The following is a 20,930-nucleotide window of genomic DNA, read 5'->3' as shown; positions in this document are numbered from 1 at the left end:
GCCATGGGTGAGGCCAAAAAATAAATAAATAAATAAATAAAAAATAAAAAGAGCAGTTAAGATAGCAAGAGAATCACCCGGACAACATCTAGAGCTTAGAGAACTAAACAGAACCGAAGACCACTTCTGACTGGGGTATCTATCTGCTGACGCTCAGAACTTGGGCTTCGGTGTCTGTGGTTTACAAGGCCCAGTGGGCATGAGGATGGTGGTGGCCGGGCCAAGGCCCTGCACCTGCCCAAGGTAAGAGGTCTCCAGAGACCTCCTCACGGTGGGCATACACCTGCCCCCTGCCTCCCTCAGCAGCCTGGAAGACAAGCTGCCTTGGTAGCGAGGTGCTCTGAGTGAATGTGTGAGTGTGAATGTGAGTGTGAATGTGAGTGTGTGAGTGTGTGTGTGTGTGTAAAACGGAGGGGTACAGGCCCTAAGAAGTTGTAACCACAGAGCTGGTCGTTATTGGGACCTGCAACCCCACATCACACCATCTGAGCACTCTCAAAGACCTCAAGCTCAGAACACACACGCCTGGATTCGAGCAGTGTCTCACACGACAGGACCTCCTGGTGCCCGACAAAAACGAGTGCGGACCCTCTGCAGGAATGGTTCCTGATTCAAGGTTTCCAAGATCCTCGCCATAAAACTACTGCCCACAGACACAAGGCACCATCAAGAAGCGGGAAGATCAAATCCACAAAGACTTCAGATGCTGGGCGTACCTCATGGAGGCCATAACCTGAGTATTAGAAACACTGGGACAACCTTTAAAAAATCAAAGTGACCTCCTAAAACCAAAAAGGCAATAAGGGAATTATAAAATTTAAGAGAAGAAAAGACACAGCTGAAGCGAGAACTGTAAAAACAGAATTAGTGGCTGGAGCACAGGTCTGAAAAATTATCTAGAATGTGGCACAGAGAGCCAAGGAGATAGAATATATGGAGAAAATAAGAGAAAGAAGACAAAGCAAGAAGTGCGTCTAATCAAACTTCCAAAAGCAGAAAAAAACTGGCCAGAGGAAGCATCTGAAGGGTTAAGGGCTGAGAACACCAACCGAAGCCAGGGAAAGCCAAATAAACCCCAAACAGAAAACCACCAAAAAATCCACACCCATACACACAATAACAAAAACCAAAAGACAAAGAGGAGAGTTTGAAAGCAGCGAGAGAAGAGCTCCCTTGTGGCTTAGCAGGTTAAGGATCTGGTATTACCACTGCTGCGGCTTGAGTTACTGGTGCAGGCTTAATCCCTGGCCCAGGAACTTCCACATGCCATGGGTGTGGCCAAAAAGGAAAAAAAGAAAAGAAAGGCAGCCAGAGAGAGAACGTCACATTACCTTCAAAGAGCTTAGGGAGACTTACAGCTGACTTCTCGAGAGCAACAATGGAAGCCAGAAGACGGTGGAGTGCGATCTTCAAAACGCTGAGAGAAAAGAACTGTCATCACGTAAAAACAGACTTTGGGAAGGAGGACAAATTAAAGGTAAGCTCAGACCTCCTCTAAAAAACTAGGAGTCTGCTCACAGCCGAACTAAAAGAAATTCTGAAGGACACACTTCAGACAAAAAGAGAGTGATCCCTGATGGAAGGCCTGAGGGTAAACAAAAGAAAACCCAAGAGCAAAGCGGTTTGATTATGCGACTCAACGTAAACAAACACTGATGCTTAAAAAATAATAAAGTCTTGTGGGGTTACAAGGAGAAATTAAGGCGGTGTGGCTGAGTGGTCTAAGGTCTAAGATACCCAACAGTGATGACATACAATTCTGTGGGTGTGGGTGTGTGTGTGTGGTGTAAAGCTAAACCGAGTTAAAGTATGTTAAAGGATCTTGGAGTCCCGGTATTGTCCGGAAAGGCCAAATGAGAACTATTATTAGACCAAGGTGAGCAAAGTGTACATATTAATATTTCTAGGTTAACTAATACAAGTGTATACAGCTCTCAAACTAAGAGGGAAAAAAAGTTCCTAAAAAAAAAAATCAATCCAAAAGAAATCAAGAAGAGAAAAAACAGAAAAAGCAGGACAACAGCACAAACAAGTGTGGATAAAAATTAAGAAAGCTGTAACAGAAATTGTTAGTCAAAGACTTAGATACATTTTTTTCAACTTCCATTAAATTTTACTTTTTTCTTTTTTTGTCTTTTTGCCTTTTCCAGGGCCACTCCCACAGCATATGGAGGTTCCCAGGCTAGGAGTCTAATCGGAGCTATAGCTGCCAGCCTACAGCACAGCCACAGCAACACCAGATCCGAGCCCTGTCTGAGACCTACACCACAGCTCACAGCAACATCGGATCCTTAACCCACTGAGCAAGGGCAGGGATCGAACCCGCAACCTCATGGTTCCAAGTTGGATTCGTTAACCACTGCGCCATGACGGGAACTCCAAAATGTATTTATTACAGTATTTATTACGTAATGATCCAAACCTCTTTCTGTATTTTTCATATACTTCAGTAAATATTTATTAAACATCTATTATAAGCCAGGCCCTATACCAGGTACAGAAAACAGCTCTGGTTCCTGCTTTTATGGAGCTTATCACCGTCAAATGGGTGAGCAAAAAGTGAGCACATCCCTGCAACTGTGGCAACGGCTATGACGTCCGTAAGTTGTCTTCTTCACACTGTCAGGCGCTCCTGCGTGCCCACGTCTTACTCAAGCACTTTCCCTTACTCGAAAAGCAAGAACGTATTAGGACTTTGCTAATGACAAGAGCCTCACAGAACGGGTAAATCAGTACGTACCAGATATTACTATACTTAGTTTGATCTGCAGTTAGTAGTCTGTCTTGAAAGCTGGTTACTAATTCTGGAGCAGTCCATCGCAGAGGGAAGATTTTTTTATCATCTGTTTCCATGTAATCCTCCTGTTAGAAAGCACAGAGTATTCTGAGTTCTGTAATACTTTTAATGAGTTCAACGATTTAATTCCAAGTCACTCTTAGAAAACACATACTTCACCCGAAAAAACAAGGCAGAAAAAGAAGTGGGCATGAGACAGATTTTTCTGGGCAGAAGGTGGCAGGGGTTTCCTGAGGCCTCCTGGGCCTCTCGAGCGGACCTCTGAGCCCTGAACGCTCGCTCAGTCACCTTTCCTGGAAAAGGAAGGGACTCCACGTCTGATGCGCAGAACACAGACTCGGAGCAAAACAGCTTTTAGAACATGCCAGCAGGCCCTATCCCCGAGCAGGGGAGCCGGGCCTGTTAATGAATAAAAGTGCAGGTTTTCAAGTCAGACAGACTGGTGGAGGCCACGCTCAACCATTTACCAGCTATGCAACTCTGGGCAAGCAACAAACACACCGAGCCTTGCTCCTGATCCGTGCGATGAGGGTGACACCACACCTGGCTCCCTGTACGGTCAGGGTTAGGAGAGGTCAGGCGGGTGGGTACGTCGCAGTGCCCAGGTGGCATGCAGCAAGCGCTCAAGACACTAGAGCTGCTGTGGAGACAGAGAACTGACTTACATTTGCAAGACACTTTTTGGCCCCACATGCTGCCACGTCACGCAGCCGGGCTGTGCCAACAACACAAATCAAAACCTCACGTACTTAAGTTTTTTTGGTGATAGATTTACGACAGAGTTTAAAAATCCAAATCCCGAGTTGACTGAACGTGAGTCAAAATTTCACTGAACACGTAACAGAAATATTTATATGATGTGTGAATTTTATTATGCAGCTGGCAATAATGATTTACCTCCCTTTCCAAAATGGTGTGGCCTTCTGTGATATGACCATTTCATGACTATGAAATTAAATGTGATCAAGGAGAGAATCCTTAAGCCTTTGGCTTACCTTGTACCTGCTGAATCCTACTCCATAATCTCCCACTTTCACATTTAAGTCCGAGGTAAGAAAACAATTCCGCAAGGCTAAATCGCTGCAAACACAAAGAGTGAAATGAACACGAGAGCAAGGTAAACCAGTAAGTAACCAGGATAACACAACATGAAACCGCTATGGCAAAAGGCTTTCTCAATTAATCAGATGAGTCTGTGTACTGAGCTCCCTGCTTAATAATGTGCTACAATCCTTTTTTGCATAGCAAAAGATAGTACCACATTCTTAATTACTTAAAGAATTGAGGCAATCAGACAGACTTTTTGGCAAATAACTCTGGACGATGAACATATCTGTATCTTGTTCTGCATTAATACCAGATTTATGGCTCATTTCCTAGTGTTTGTAGAGTTATCAATAAAGAATTCTAAATAGGCCAAATTGTCTGAGTTTTTAAAAAAATAACTTGCACTACCTGAGTAATACCCAGCAGTAGTCAATTTACTGTCAGTAAAGACGAATGAGGTTACAACTTCTAGCACCCCAGATTAACCGACATTGTTAAAAACGCTTGTTTTTAAACTCCTTTTTCTAAGATACATAAACATTATAAAGAAGCCCCTTCCAAATCAATCACTCTCATCTCCTCCAAACTGCGCCTTTTCCACCAGGGAGGCAAAGAGCGTGTTTTCAAGATTTTCTTAAAACAACTTACTTATACAGTTTATCTAAGACAAGTTAATTTTCAAAAACACCTAATTTGGAAAAAAAAAAAAAAAAAAACCAAAAACCTATTTTTTCTAAAGGAACTTCCCATACAGACAATAAACTACAGTGTCTGGATTTCAGTTTTAGCCCTTAGCATCTTTTTAATTAACAACTGGCATGTGAATAAAAAAGCCACTAAATTTAGAGTTCCCTTCGTGGCTCAGTGGTTAATGAATCTGACTAGGAACCATGAAGTTGCAGGTTTGATCCCTGGCCTTGCTCAGTGGTTAAGGATCCGGTGTTGCCGTGAGCTGTGGTGTAGGTCGCAGATGCGGATCGGATCCCGAATTGCTGAGGCTCTGGCGTAGGCTCCGATTAGACCCCCAGCCTGGGAACCTCCATATGCCGCAGGAGCGGCCCTAGAAAAGGCAAAAAGTCCAAAAAAAAAAAAAAAAAGCCACTAAACTAAAAACAGAGTCAGACACCTAATTTATAGTTTTAAATCATGAATAAAAGTTCTCAGAGACTGACTTTCTGGAGTCCAAAGTTTAAAACGTCGGTCTTTATATGGCTGTGGAAGACCGAAAACTTAATTATTAAATTCTTATTTTCAAAGATTTTCAGTTCCAAAGCTCACGTGTCTGAAACATAACAAGGAGGCTGACGACAGCACCAGCTGACAGCGAGGCAATTCAATGACAGCGTGGCGCCTGACACCACCGATTCCGTCATATGATAACTGGCTGCTGTTTACCAAGCACTTGCTTGACACCAGGTGTTTCCCTAAGCACCTGACATGCGCTAACTCATTTGATCTTGACAACAAACCTTTGAGGCGGGGCCTGTTCTGCTACCCATTTATAGAAAAGAAAGCTGAGCCACGAGAACTGAAGTGTGTCCATCTTGCACCATCAATAACCAAGAAAACGTGCTGCCAGTCAGGGCACTGCCGTGAGTGTGCCTGGTCTCCACGTACAATTATAATCATTAAGTTCCTCTCGTGAGTGGCATTTTCACAGTGCTCCTTCCAGAAGCCATCAGGCCTGTGGAGGCGTCTGAAGAGAACCTCGAGACAGCGCCACTGTGACCAGCCATGCAGAGGCACAGCTGGGAGATGGGCAGTGTCCCGGCCCACCGCAGCACAGCCAATCTGGCTACAAAGCAAGTTACAGGAATGTTCTGGTTCCCTAGTGCATAGAAAAGTGATGTTTACACCACACTGTGGTCTATTAACTGTGCAAGAGCAGTACGTCCTAAAAAAAAAGTACAATTCTTCGTTTAAAATCCGTTATTGGTGGAGTTCCTGTTGTGGCTTAGCGGGTTACAAACCCGACTAGTATCCACGAGGATGTGGGTTTGATCCCTGGCCCTACTCAGTGGGTTAAGGATCCGGTGTTGCTGGGAGCTGTAGGGTAGGTCGCAGATGTGGCTTGGATCCCGTGCTGCTTTGGCTGAGGTGCAGGCCGGTAGCTACAGCTCTGATGTGACCCCTAGCCTTGCAGCTTCCAGGTGACGCAGCTGCAGCCCTAACAAAGGAAAAAAAACGAACCCCCCCCCCCCACCAAAATGTTACCGTTTAAAATGTGCCTAAATATTTACATAGTAACATGAACCATCACTGATCCCAGATCACCACGATATTAATAACTGAAAAAGTCGGAAGCGTCCCCAGAATTACCACAACATCACACGGCGACCCGAAGGGAGCAAGGGCTGCTGGGGCAGGGCACCGACAGAGGGCTGCCGTGAAGCCCTGCAGCGTGTGCCGCGTTCGACAAACTGAAATGCGCCTGGAGAACCTTCCAGCCCGAAGGAGGGAACTGGTCCCTACTTTTGCATCTCCGGAGTCCCACAGACAGCCCTTCTCAGCCTCCCCGGCAGCCCCCTCCTAAGAGTGGGCCCGAGAGCTGGGCGCCACCAGCCATCCAGAGGGTCCCGTGTCCCTCCCCGCGGGCCGCCCTGCTGCCTCCCTCCTCGCCCCGCTCCTCGCACACCTGCCCTGCAGGTCTTTAGATACAGGAGAGGCTCAGAGAAAAGACGCGAAAGGCCTGTGGCTCTCGTTATAAATGCAACTGTGTGAACCTCAAGGTCTCTGACTCTGCGACGCCCAGGGGAGGAGGAAGTGCCTCCCGGGACCCGAGGACCAGGGGTGCCCAGGACGGAGAGCGTGTTCTCCCTCCCCCAAGCCCCCAGTCAGCCCGGTACCGTCCCAAGAATGCGACTAGTCTTGCCTGCACGACCAAGAACAGGGCGATTTGGGAGCTGGTTTCTTCCCCCAGCTGAAAAAACAGGCAGGAGGGTTAACCAGCAAGGGTTAACACACAAGGTTTTCACATGCATAAAACTCTCCCCAAAAGGAATTGCTTTTGTAACAGTAGTGTCATCCAGACGCAAAATGATGATATAATTCAGCTCAAAACTGGTGAAAATGAGTATTTCCTGAAGCCCCAAAACATGCCAAGCTAAAGCAAAGGTGTAACTTTTTAACAGCAGAGGTAACTCTTGACGTCAATGGCTGGTTTGGGTCAGGAAATGCAAACATACCCAGGATATTCTTCCTTCAAGTTGAAAAACAGGTCTGGCGGCAAGGCTGCCAAGGGATCCAGCCCTGAACGACTCTCAACGCTTTGGCTCGGTCCCCTGGGCTGGCAGCACTCGCTGTCACCTCAGCTGCCGGTGACTGCATGGGCCACGGCCACGTGAGCGGAGCTGGCGGCCACAGGAAGCGGGAGCTCACAGATGAAAAGAGTTCTCAAGAGCTGCCCGGCCCGGCCCACGAGGAAGCATCACGCCTGCCCACAGCTCAGAAGGACCCTGCTCCGATGCCAGGCGCTCGGCGAGGCTGGAGCCACCCTCAAACCCTCCTCTCCTCGCGGTGCCACCTCCTCAGCTCTCCCGGCAACCCCAACCCCCGAGCAACCAGCCAGCCAGGCGCGCCTACTCCTCCCGCGTGGCACACACCACCTCTGCCATCTCCCCAAAAGCACCTCAGGGCAAGAGCACCTCCGTTTCTTAGAAGAAGGCGGCTCTGCGGGGTTAAGTAACCGGCGTACTCTGGGGAAGCTGGAGAGAACAACCTGGACCCCCGTCTGGCTGCCCCCGGCAGCCACGGAGACTGAAGACAATCCCGCCGTGGGCTGCGGGGGACGCCACTCGCCACCTGCAGGTGGGCTGCAGACCCCCGAGAGCAGCAGGGAGGGCAGGAAGAGCAGGCCCGCAGGACACAGGTGGACCCCGTCCCCACATCCCGCTTCCCTTCCCCGCAGCAGCGCAGACACAAGCTTGCGGCTGTGACCCCCGCCCCGCGACCTCACACGCACACCCCACACCCGTGGAAACGGGGTCCTATGAACACGGGGCCCTATAACACTGGACAGCCACGCTCGGAGGCTGGATGACTCAGTAACCTCGGTGTTTCTCGGCAGAAAGGACCTCGGACTGGAAAACTGGGCCAACCCCAAAGAGGTCTCCAGCCACACAGGCCACCACGAGGCCCGGCCGCTCACTGGAAGCTCTCTGCACTTGGCTCATGGCAGTGACCTGGTGGCTCTGGACTCAAGCTGCTCCTTGAGGAAGACTGAAGGCTGGGACAACACGTCCCGGGCCTGCAGCCAGCACAGCAGAAGGGTATGGGGCGTGACACACTGGCAGCTCCTGCTGTTTAGCTGGCCTTCGGGACAGCCATGTGTTTGACGGCAGAAACACAGGCGACCCAAGGCCCAGGCATAAGCCCCTGAGACAGTAAGTCCATATAAAACTTAACTGCAGCGCTTTTCCAGATCAGTTTCCACGTGGACCTGGCAGATGTTCTACTTTCAACCAACCCAAAAAGCCTGATTTTGAGTCAGCCAATGAACATTCTAAAGCCCAACTTCAAAATATGCTATTATGTATTCAACACATATATGTAACATTTGGCCGCACCCATGGCACGTTGCTGCGCCCAGCATCGAATCTGAGCCACAGCAACGAGCTGGGACACTGCAGTGACAACACCAGATCCTTAACCTGCTTGGCCACAAGGGAACTCCTTATTCAGTATATTTGGTAACAACCTAAAGTGGAAAATAACATGAAAACATACAGACTGAATCACTTTGCTGTACACCTGAAACAAACACAATATTGTAAATCAACTCTACTTTGATTTAAAAATAATGCTATTACAATGTGCTACCAACAACCACCACAAAAATACACAAAATTTTGCCCCAAATGTAAATTTCTTTTTTTTTTTTTTTTTTTTGGTCTTTTTGCCATTTCTTGGGCCACTCCCACGGCATATGGAGGTTCCCAGGCTAGGGGTCGAATCGGAGCTGTAGCCACCAGCCTACGCCAGAGCCACAGCAACGCGGGATCCGAGCCGCGTCTGCAACCACAGCTCACGGCAACGCCGGATCCTTAACCCACTGAACGAGGCCAGGGATCCAACCTGCACCCTCATGTATGCTGGTCAGATGGATGGGACCTTCCCAAGTTTTATTCATTTATTTATTTTGAAGCCAATTTTTAAAACACAATAGTAAAAACCGACTTGGGCTTTAAACACAATTTCTAAGAAAGAAATATGAAAAAAACTCCACAGTTTCTAGCTGTCTTTGATACGTTTATGTTGCTTACTCTTTTTTTTTTCCTTTTCAGTCTGCACCCACGGCATATGGAAGTTCCCAGGCTGGGGGGGCGCGTCGGAGCTGCAGCTGCCAGCCTTACACCACAGCTATGCCAACACCAGATCCAAACCACATCTGCAACCTACGCCACAACTTGTGGCCGTGCTGGATCCTTAACCCACTGAGCGAGGCCGGGGATCGAACCTGCATCCTCACGGACACTGTGTGGGGATCTCAACCCTCTGAGCCACAACAAGTACTCCTTGTTGCTGATTCTCATGCGACACTTTTAAAACTCTCCATTCTCCAAAATCTAAAAATTCCTAAACCAAGTGCTGGGTAACAGTCATCTGTGTTTTCCAAAAGATGAACAGTATACATAGGCTGATTATTAACCTGTTATAAGATTAAAAACAGAATGATTTCTCCATTGAAAAAACAACTCGATCTTTACATCTGGAAGTTTTGTGGAAAGGTTGCTGCCTCAGTCTGAAGAAACTCATCATTTTTCAGGGTCTCTTAAAAAGCCCTTTATCAGAGTGATTTGCTCACTATGCAAGTTATACAAGATAGAGGTATAAGGAAAATGTTAATTTTCCCTTTTCCCACAGCCTGAAGTAATGTTGAGAAATTGACAGGTTATGTTCCCCTGACTGTTCAGACACACACCAACAAATACAAGCAGGGGGTTTCTTTCTTGTTAAAATGGTGCCATGGTATAACTATACCCCTGTGCAACCTGCTTTCAAAAAGATTTAATACCTCACAGACATCCTCCCCCGAGTTGGTACACACAGGTGTTCTTTTCAAGCCTCTGGACTGTTAAGAGTTAAACAACGAAATTAAAATCAACTAAGGAGACATGGCTGTGTTTCTTCAGAGGCCTGAGAAATAATTTTAAATGACTAAAATCAGAGCTCAAAAGGCTAGAAGAGAATAAGCAGGAATCGCCTTTCGGGTTTACAGAATCACCATCTCAGACGGGACTCAAAGCCCTTTGTTGTTTTAATTATTAAAAAAAAAAAAATTTTTTTTTTTTTTTTGGTCTTTTCTAGGGCTGCTCCCTCAGCATATGGAGGTTCCCAGGCTAGGGGTCGAATCGGAGCTGTAGCCGCCAGCCTACACCACAGCCACAGCAACACGTGATCTGAGCCGTGTCTGCGACCCACACCACAGCTCACGGCAACGCTGGATCCTTAACCCACTGAGCAAGGCCAGGGATCGAACCCGCAGCCTCATGTTCCCTAGTTGGGTTCGTTAACCACTGCGCCACTACAGGAACTCCTAATTATGAAAATGATAATTGGATTTCCCACTGTGGCTCAGTGGCAACGAACCTGACTAGTATCCAAGAGGGCTGGGAAGCGCTCCCTGGCCTCGCCCAGTGGGTTAAGGATCCGGCGTTGCTGTGAGCTGCGGTGTAGGTCGCAGATGCGGCTCCGTACCCGCATTGCTTGTGGCCGTGGTGTAGGCCGGCGGCTACAGCTCCAATTCACCCCCTAGCTTGGGAACCTCCATATGCGTGCATGTGGCCCTAAAAAGAGACAAAAAAGAAAGAAAGAAAATTGCATCGATGATCCGAACAAAATACAACATCCTCCAAAGAGCTGTGGCTATTCGCTATTCGCCAGGACCAGAAAGGTCTGGACAGGAACGTGTTCCTCCAGCGATGCCTGTGCGGCTCCTGCTCGGCCTGATCCCCGCAGCCCAGCCTGGGCGGCCGCCTGGGCAAAAACAACAGCCCCAGCGCCTCCCCTCCCATCTCAGGAACGGGAGGCGGTTAGCATCAGGCCTGACGCTGACCGGAGGAGGACGAGGAGCGCTGTCGGGAGGCAGACTGGGGCTGCTCCCGCTCCACTCTGAGCCATGCGCGCTCTTTCACACCCTCCGAGATGCGGGAAGTGATGTCCAGACCTCAGGCTGTGCCGCGGCACCCTGTTCCCCAGCTCAGCCCCTGTGCTGACGCGGGCACCCAGGGGCAGCGCGCCCGCAGCCGGCCAGCCGGCGGCCCCCGAGCTTCGAGCGGGACCCACCTGTGCAGGAAGTGCAGCTTGTGCATGGCAGCCAGCCCCGCCGCGATCTCGCACGCCATCCGCTGCAGCAGCATGGTCTGCGCGTCCCCCCGCACCGGCTCCGGCTCGTTGCGCAGGTAAGTTTTCAGGTCGCCCTGCGAAAAGCAACCCAGTTCAGTTTCCAAAGAGGACCAGGCAGAGGCCTACCTTAGCGGACAGGAGCGGTGAAGCCTGTCTGCTAGAAAGAGAGGTCTCAGATCCGAGCCGAGGGAGGCCGCCCGCACGGAGCACGTCTGAAATGACAAAGCGCGATTCCCATCAGACACCGAAGGCGGAGAAGACGCGCGGCGCCTTCGAGGAGCATTCTGAACTAAACAGGAGTTTCTCCTTGTCGTGGGAACATACGTGTAACAGCTTTAAGGAGGTCATTTGGCCACGACGCACGATTCAAACCAAGTGCAGAGGGACACAACTTCGAGGTCCCTGAGAGACAACACGCAGACCTCCAGGCTGCCTTCCGGGACTCGAGAAGAATCCACCACCTCGGCCAGGCCGAGGTACCCAGAGCAACGGAGGGAGACAAGAAAAGAAAAAGGGGTAGAAATGGAGCAAAGAAGTACGTCCGGTGCCGGGAACGGCTTCAGGTCTCGGCCAGCCTCCCCAGGGCCCTGTGCGGCCAGAGGCCTCTGAGAGAAAGAACATTCTAGCCACCCCAGAAAAAGTCATGATGTCAGTTTAAAGACGCCTCTTCAAAGGACAGCGACTCAAGCAGGAGAATGAACACACACAGGTGCACGCACCCGGCACCCAGCACCCAGCACCCGGGCCTCAATGCCAAGCCCCCGGGTGCTCCCACGGCACGTCCCCGCCTTACCCGGCTCCTGCTCACGAGTTTCAGGATTCCATGCCTTGGAGGAGGGTGACAGCATGTGTTTTGGGAAGAGCTACACTTCTGGGGAAATCCTCCACATTCTGCTTTCCACAGGATTAAACATTTATTCATGTGATTTAATTCCAAATTAAAGCCTTACATATTCAATTAATAAAATTTAGAAAGCCGATAGCTTTCAGTTTTCTTTATACTACGTCCAAAAGACTCCGGAAGGAGGCAATTTGCCTCGGCCAACAGAGGAATCAACACATTTCTCCTAACTGCTCCTGAAAATAATAGGAAATGGATGAAATTCCTCCCAGAATCAGACTGGGAGACACAGTGTTTCTTTACCAGCATTTGTCCGCATTTAATACCGACTACATGCTAATGGGATTTCGGGGTCCCCACCAAGAATCTACATCTGTTTTCATCCCGTTTCAATCATCTTCACGCAAATGCTAATGTTGATATTAACAACCCTTATTCACCACCTGGGCTTCTGAGCATGCGCCGGGCACTGGGCTGGGAGTGTGCACACCTGTGACCTCCAATAACTCTGGCACTTTCAAACCCTCTCCAGAGGTGGAATGAGGCTTAGGGAGGGTGAGGAATTGGCCCAAGGTCACAGACCCGAGGAACTGTGGGGCCGCACACCTACTCTTCAGTTCACCAACTTGTCAGGAAGATTCTATTTGGCGAGTGAGTCAAATTTGCGTGCAGATGAAAGCAACGATTGTATCAGAATGAATGTCGTGTCAACTCAAGTCAATCACAGGGCCTTGGAGGATTCGCCCAGCTTCACACAACCGCTCTGCCAGGAGCACAGCTGCTCCTGCAGGACCGAGGGGTGGGCTCACAGCGGCCCCCTCACTTCTTTCCGCTTTTGTTCCGCAGTTGCAGGTCCAAGGTGCCCCAGGGGGAAGCACACACCTTTCTTCCCTTTAAAAAATACATGCTCTCAGAGTTCCTGCTACGATTCAATGGGATCGGCAGCAGCTTCGGGAGCGCTGGGCCACAGGTTCAATCCCTGGCCAGCACAGTGGGTCAAGGATCGGTGTTGCTGCAGCTGCAGCTCGGATCTGATCCCTGGCCCAGGAACTCCACATGCCGTGGGGCGGCCAGAAAAGGAAAAAAAACAAAAACAATAAACCACTTTTCCCACCCCAATCCCACCTTCACCCAGGCTAAGCTCTGTCCAGCTGGGAGCGGTGGGAATAAAGACAGGTTTGGGTGGCAATGAAATTAACCCAGAAAAACTCCAGCAGAAAGCACCAGGCCTGCAGCCCACCGGGAATTTCACGAGGTATTCCATACGGAAACAAAACATGAACACAGAGGGCTTAGGTTTCTTTACATCACCGTGAAACGACAACTTAAATGCACTTGTCTAACCCCTTTCCTGCCACATCCATCTAAGGAGAAACTGCCCTCACACAAAAGGAGAGCCTATGCTGTGCTGTAACTGGCCAGTTCTCAAAACAAACAGAAGCTGCTGGCAAACAGCAAACACGCCCCAAGTGACTCTGGCCATGAAGGCAGGAATGGCAGAGAGGGTGTAGCTATTTTTCAAGGTTATCTAAAGTATATTCCTTACCACTCACTGTTCTTAAAATATCGTTTCTCTCTTGGAGTTCCCACTGGGGTGCAGTGGGTTAGGAATCAGACTGTTGCAGCTTGGGTCGCTACGGAGGGGAGGGTTCAATCCCTGGCCCTGGCATTGCCATATGCTGTGGGTGTGGCCATAAAAAAACCAAAAAACAAAAAAAAACAAACCTTCCCTCCACAAGAGGCCACTCCCCGGATTTCACTAGAAGATAAAGTAAAATAGCCAGAAGGGGATTTTGCCTCCAAATATTAATGTCATGTTTCCAGCCTGGCAAAACCTGAACGCCTCTTCCCTCCCTCCCAACGAGACATGACGGGAGCACGTCCAGGCCAGCACAGCGCCAGCCTGAGGACGTAACTTCAGCGCTTACGGGGGAGCCACCGCAGCTTCTCATGGATGAGGTTGCGATGGGCTGTGAAGGGTCCAGGGTTATTTCTAGGTTCTAGAAAAAGCCTCAGAACTCCCCTGGCACCATCCTCTAAAAGAAAAAGCAGAATTAAATCTTTATACAATAAAAATGTTTACAGTATGTACGTACTAAAAATGGAACATCTGCCTTATTTGTATTTTAGGGACACTTAGTGAGAAGAGAGGATTATTACTTTGGTCCATTAGTTGAAAAAAAAAAAACACTCAGGACAGCAATGTATTCTGAATGAAAGTTTCCTTTACCCAAGGTTTTTGGGTGGGTTTTTTTTTTTTTTTTTTTTTTTGGCCTTTTTAGGGCCGCACCCGCAGCATATGGAGGTTCCCAGGGTAGAGGCTGAACCGGGAGCTGTAGCCGCTGGCCTACACCACAGCCACAGCAACTTGGGATTCAAGCCAAGTCTGTGACCCATACCACTGCTCACAGCAACGCCGGATCCCTGACCCACTGAGCGAGGCCAGGGATTGAACCTGCGTCCTCACGGATGCTAGTCAGATTCATTTCCACTGTGCCACGACGGCAACTCCCTTTTACCCAAGTTGTAAAAATTTCTCAGATCCTCCGCAAATAATCCTCTCCCCCCAAAACTCAGGAAGAACAATGTATGACACTAGGTGGCAGCAAAGGGCTTATTCCAGAGCAGCCAGGGGACTGAGTCATTCAGACACTTAAATCCTCAGACCCCAGCATCAGCCGCCACGAGGGCTGGGCCCCGCTGTCTGCAGGACACGGACAGCGATGAGTTCATTTCAATACAGTGTAAAAACCCAACAACTAAGTAGCTTTATAGCCGAAAAAAGTACAGTCATTCATACATTTGATAGCATGATCTGGGGGAAAACATGTTTTTAAACAAAAACATGGGTGAAAGCATGGCATTTTCAACACTGCCCGGGACCCAGACACCCCCGCCCGGCCCAGGCTTCTCTTAGCCCCCTGGGTTCTCTGTGTCACCACTCACGGCCTCCTGCACAGCACCTCCTGTGACGACAGGCTCTCCACCCCGCGCCCGCTAACGCAGCTCAGCCTCTCCCCAGCCCCGTGCTGCTCACACACCTCTCAGGGCAACCACACAAAGAGCCAGCAGGTGCCCTCTGCCTCCGACCCGGCTCCCTCCTCGCTGCTCCCGCCAGGCTGTCCCTGGCCGCCTCTGCCCAATGCACGCTGGGCGGGTGCCTCGCCAGCAGAACCAGGCGAGGGACCCGCTTCTTCCCTCCCGCCAGTCTCCCAGCTTCCCTCCCGCCTCCTCTCTGGGCCCCCTGCTGGGGCTGCTGTGGGCGCTGTCCTTGGTTCTCGTCCCTTCTCCCCGGGACATCCACTCCCGCGTGATTCTATCACCCCATGGCTTCAAAAATCTCCTCGCAGACACTCCTCTGGTTCGGACCCCCACGTCCCAAGCCAGACTGTTCCACTGCCAGGCGGGCGCCTTCCCCAGACGCCCCGAGAGGCACCTCGAACCTGACATCCAGGGCGAAGCCCCGACCCCGGGAAATGGCGCCACCATCTTGCCAGTGGATCAGACCAAAGCCAAGACTTCACTCTTGAGTTCGCTCTGTCCCTAGACTCCCACCCATCACCAAGTCCCGGGCCTATTTGCAGAAGAGCCGGGGTGAGGGGCCCAGGGGGTACCAAGTGTGGGGAATGCGCCGGTCCCAGCCCCCCAGGCCCTCCAGCAAGCCTGGTCCCATGGTGTCGTCTCCTCTGCTGGCTCTGAGACGGGGACACTGTCCCCATGCACCACACGCACCTCTGTCCACGACACCCCCACCCCTCCTCTCTTCTCCACAAGCTCCTGGGAGCAGGGACATGTCGCTCGTCTCTGGACGCCCACCCGGAAGGGTCCCCGGTGCACGCGTCCGCTAAGACGCGGCCAGGAACCAGGCGTTTTCCGTATCTGTACCAAGGGCCAGTTAGAACAGAGGCTTCCTACTGGTGGAAAATGCGTGCACGAACATCACGCCACCCAGCACAAAGGTACACAGGATAAAATTTAGCCGTGAGCAGTCGCTACCGGCCATCATGTGGCCTCAGGCAGGTCGATTAGGCGGACAAACAAGAGCAGAACGGAAAGCCTGCTCCGAGGTCAGACCTGGGTGGGATTCCTCAGAGCCCCTGCTCTCGCGCAGCCTCGCTTTTCTCATCCTGAGACCCCGAGGAGCAGCAAACTTCACAGGCCCAGCACGGGGCAGCCCAGGGCAGCGGCCCCGCTCGGCTGCCCCCAGCGCCGGGAGCCCGGGATCTGCGGCCCCGACTGGTCCTGAGCCTCGGGGCACACGTGCTGCTGGCCCGCCCCGGCCCTTCCAGAAGGCCACCCCTGCTCTCCTGGCTGAACAGCATCGAGGAAGTCCGTCCAGGACACCACGAAGGCTCCCCTGCAAAGAAACTATCACCTCTTGCTTCGGAGTCGGGTGAGAGAAGGAACTACTACCTCTGAGGACACAGGCCGTGCCGCCCCGCCCCCGCCCCCGCCCCCGAGTCGCCTCGGCCTCCAGCCTCCCGGCCGCCGTCTCTCAGGGGACGGCGCCCTCTCCCACCGCGTCTCCACGCCCCGAGGGACCACCTGTGACCCCCCAGCACACACGCCGCCCGGCGTCCCTGCCCGGCTCCCGCTGCCCCCTCTCCTGCTGAGCAAGTCCAGCCACGCGGCCCTCCGCTCAGACCAAACGCCACCAACCCTCGGAGGTGAGGCCTGGTCAGCGCTGCCCCACAGATCCACTCCAACCCTTACTTCTCAATTAACTTAGGAAATGAGACATGAATAAACACAGCCACCCTTTCCTGTGCTCAGACCACACGGCCATCACCTTCCGGTCAGATGACCTTCCATCACCTCACAGACGCCTGGGCTGAGGCCCAGGGCGAGGAGGGAGCCCCCCAGGTGACACCCAAGTGAGACACGTGAGGCAGGCCGGGAAGGCCGGACAGGGTGGCTCACGCCCACGTTCCCGGGGCACGGCTCACCCCGGGGTGACTCGCCTGGGTCCCCAGAGCACGGGGCACAGCTCTTTGTGTGTCACAGGCGCACAGTACATTTTTGTTCCCTGAGTGATCCTGGCCCCCCAGCAAGTCGCACACAGGTCCGGGCAGCTCTGCTCCTCCGTAAACTCGGCACCATCAGCCTCACAGGTCGCTGGCTGCCGTCCAGCTACCAAACGCAGCAGAGTTTTCATTTTCTTTGGTAAAAACGCTTAGATAAAGTGCTTTTCAAAAAGAGACTGGTAATTCCATCTCAGAAAGAATTACTTAAGTAAGTGCGAAAATATTCTCTCCTTTCTACTTAAATGACGGTATTGCTGAGCATGATCCTGCCGGTGACGACAGAAAGGGCCAGCGTTCAGCCAAGGGCTCCCGACCTACTGAGAACACGCGAAGATAGTGGCTCCTTTCACGGTGGCCGCAGCTGCCGATTACCAGGCCTGGGCTGCTGGCCCGCAGCCCCTGGGCTCTGGCCAGAGGGCGGTTCTGCCTTGGACGACGCCCCTCTGCTCAGGCCTGCCTCTTTCTGGAGGCTCTGGGCCTCCAGGACGGGAGCGGGGCACAGCTGGATAGAGGCTCTGATGCGTGCGGGGCCGTCCCTGCAGGGCAGGCAGGCAGGTGGGCGCCTCCACGGCTCACGGGCTGATAAGGGTCTCTGCACAGAGACCAGAGAACGTGACCGCGGAGCCAGAGCCCCCTGTTGAGGCCCTAGTCCTTGATGCTGGGGAGCCCAGTTCCCCCTGAAATTTACTAGGTTCGGGAGGCGATGGGCACGGAACCGCCCTGGGAGGCAAGTGTGACCTCACTGCTGGGCGGGGCGGAGGGCTCCCGGGGTTAAAGGCCTCTACTGGGACTGAGACTGGTCCTTCCAAGTGCTGACCGACAGATTTCCCAAGGGCACACCAGCCTCCTCCCAGCCCGGGTCGCAGGTGGCACAGCACCTGACAGAACAGGAGGCCATTCCCCAGGCTTTCGTGTGTGTGGCAAAGCGCTCACCGCACACGACGACCACCCTGTTTCCAAGGGTGCAGTTCCGCGGCACGGAGACCCTGCGCGCTGCCGAACATCCGGGATCCCCGGCATCCACGCACGGAACGCCGTTCATCACCCCACAGGCACCCCGGCCCCGTTCCACACCAGCTCCGCGACCTCCAGCCCCTGGCGCCCACCGCGCCACCTCCTGTCTCTCTGAGCCCCACCGTCCATGCAAGGCCCTCGTGCACGTGGAATCGCGCAGCACGTGTCTTTGTGACTGAGCTCATCTCTCAGCTTCCTCCGCCCTGGAGCGCGTCAGCATTTCCCTGCCCCGCAGGCGGAGCGATACCCTGCTGAAGGCGAGGACCACGTGCGGCGCACGCCTTCCTCCCTCCATCGACACTGGGCTGCTCTCACCTCTCGCGGACCGTGAGTAAGGCCACTGTGAACACAGGCATGAAAGTATCTGTTTGAGAAGCTGCTTTCAGCTACTGTGGACATAGGAACCTGGAAGTGAAACTGTCAGACCATATGGTGATTCTATTTTAATTGTTTGAGGGGAAAATCATTGTTTTTAGGAATATGACTGTGGGGGAGTTCCCACTGTGGCTCAGTGGGAAAGAACCCCATCCGTAACCATGAGGATGTGAGTTCAATCCTGGGCCCCCCTCCATGGGTTAAGGACCCGGTGCTGCCATGAGCTGTGGTGTGCGTCACAGATACTGCTCAGATACAGCGTTGTTGTGGCTGTGGTGTAGACCGGCAGCTGCAGCTCTGATTCAACCCCTAGCCTGGGAATTTCCACATGCCATGTGTGCGGTCCTTAAAAAAAAAAAAAAAAAGGCCAAAAAAAATTACTGTTGATCAGCATAGACTTGGGTGGTTAAATAAAAACAGCTATCGGCTCCGTCCTGACAAGGACAGCTTTCGGTGGGGACGAGGGCGCCCTCCGGATGTTCAGCCTTTAGGAGCAAATGTTCCCCAACATGACTCAGGGGAGTCACATACAATGCGTGTTCTAAGAAGTCGCACCGGTTCACTCTGGAGGGCTGAGACATGACACAGAAAGCCAGGTGAGTGAATACGCAAGATCTGAATACTCGGTCCCGTGTAAATACCTGAAGAACATGCATTTAAATCTGAGACGGAAAGGTCCTGGGGAAAAACTTTATAAAAAAAGAATGTTAACAAAAACATGTCCGTATTACAGCGACATTAAAAACAATGCTGGGAGTTCCCGCCGTGGCGCAGCGGAAACGCATCCGACCAGGAACCGTGAGGTTGCAGGTTCGATCCCTGGCCTCGCTCCGTGGGTTAAGGATCTAGCGTTGCCATGAGCTGTGGTGTAGGTGGATGGCAGACGCGGCTCAGATCCTGTGTTGCTGTGGCTGTGGTGTCGGCCGGCAGCTACAGCAACTCTTAGACCCCTAGCCTGGGAACCTCCATATGCCGAGGGTGTGGCCCTAAGAGGACAAAAGACAAAAAACAAAACAGCAGCAGCAAAAAAAAACAATGTACAGTGACAGTATTAGAATCTTGTCAACAGCGGTCATTCTTGGTCACGATGCAGGAGTTATCTGTGCATCCTGCAATGTTTCAGTATTTCTTTATAAGGTCGGTTAAACGACCATTCCCCCCAAAACAGCACTCAACGAAACCCATCACCCGAACCCATTCAGAAGGAAACATGAAGCTCTGGCCCCTCCAGGAAAAACAACAACGTTGTCCAGGGAGCCTTTCGGGAATGGATGGAGAGAGGGGGTCAAGGATAAGCAAACGGCCTCGCACGTGAGCCAGGTGCAGGAACCACCTCAGGAGCCGGGAGACCTGCCCCTCTCGGGAGGAATGACAGCTCCCGCTGTGTTTCTACAGGGTCGCCCAGCAAGAGCGTTCCGGCTGTTACTTGTGATCGACAGCAGGAGCTCTGGGACCCCAAAAAGACAGCAGTGAACGTCTCAGAAGAGCAGAACTCTGACAAGCAAACTTGTGTCACCGCACAAAAGCACGTCCTTGGTCTTTCCCCAGCACAGCTATCACCTGCCATCGTGGTCGCCCAGAGCTGGACCAAACCGAGTTATTCTCATGACAAATCACTGAGGATCAAACATGCTACAGCTCTGATAAGACTGAGATAGTCAAGGAGTTCCCCGGTGGCTTAGTGGGTTAAGGAGTCGGTGCTACCACTGCTGTGGCGCAGGTTTGATCCCTGGCCCAGCAACTTCCACATGCTGCAGGTGGGGTCAAAAACAAAAAACAAAAACTAACTGAGATAATCAAAATAAAATATGCAATAAAACTATGAGAAACACCACTGACCAGTCCTCCCTCTTAGTTCTCATGCCTCTATTAACTAATCGGGCTCTGTGGCAACCACCACAGGCCGCCCCCCTCTAAGCAGGGGTCATGGCCATTTTCTGTGTGTCCCTCGGGAAGAGCACATGGCCTTTCCAAGGCATCAGTGAGCCCCTCCCAGAGAGAAGAAAGCATGAGAAGAAGGTGTGACTCTGGTTTCCTTACGTGGAGAGACAGCTCCGTGAGGTTCCAGCCTCTCTGGAGGAGGGTCAGAATGTTAAGGCTGACTGTGTTCCACTAAACATGCACGCTGTAATTTCTAGCATAACCATACACAAAACTAAGAAGCAGTATCTAAACCAGCAGACAGGGAAAACTGAAACAACAGCAACAGCCAATCAAGAATCCAAAAAGAGGCTAGAAAAAAAAGCCAAAAGAGCTGAGACAAGGAGGAAAAATATACAAAATAGCTACTAACATTCCAAACATCTCAGAGATACAATAAACACACATGGACTACATGTTCCGTGTCAAGTGACCAAGACGGACAGATCAATAGATTTCTAAGCAGCAGCTATTTCTAAGCAGCAGAAACAAGAGAAGAGGACTGCCAGAGATAAGCCAGACAAATTCTAACCAAAAGAAAGCTGGCATAACGATATTAGTATCAGTA

General features: G+C 51.5%; 1 protein-coding gene across 3 annotated transcripts in view; it reads right to left on the bottom strand.

Moving 5' to 3' along the window:
• Nucleotides 1–20,930, bottom strand: part of LMTK2 (lemur tyrosine kinase 2) — a 92,744-nt gene that overhangs the window by 18,463 nt on the left and 53,351 nt on the right. For all 3 annotated transcript variants that reach the window (XM_085016446.1, XM_013995356.3, XM_021086090.2), the window contains 3 exons: nt 11,129–11,262; nt 3,793–3,877; nt 2,741–2,862 (listed from right to left, as the gene is read on the bottom strand). In XM_085016446.1, the coding sequence (XP_084872572.1) occupies nt 2,741–2,862; nt 3,793–3,877; nt 11,129–11,262 (341 nt within the window). The remainder of the gene's footprint in view (nt 1–2,740; nt 2,863–3,792; nt 3,878–11,128; nt 11,263–20,930) is intronic.

The sequence above is a fragment of the Sus scrofa genome, chromosome 3, assembly GCF_054392235.1.
Source record: "Sus scrofa isolate SSC_HxYL_T2T_F1_AM1 chromosome 3, Sscrofa_HxYL_maternal_Yorkshire_Landrace_v2.0, whole genome shotgun sequence".
Taxonomy (NCBI): domain Eukaryota; kingdom Metazoa; phylum Chordata; class Mammalia; order Artiodactyla; family Suidae; genus Sus; species Sus scrofa.
Note: the sequence above shows the minus strand (reverse complement) of the source record. Positions and strands in the feature narration are given on the sequence as shown.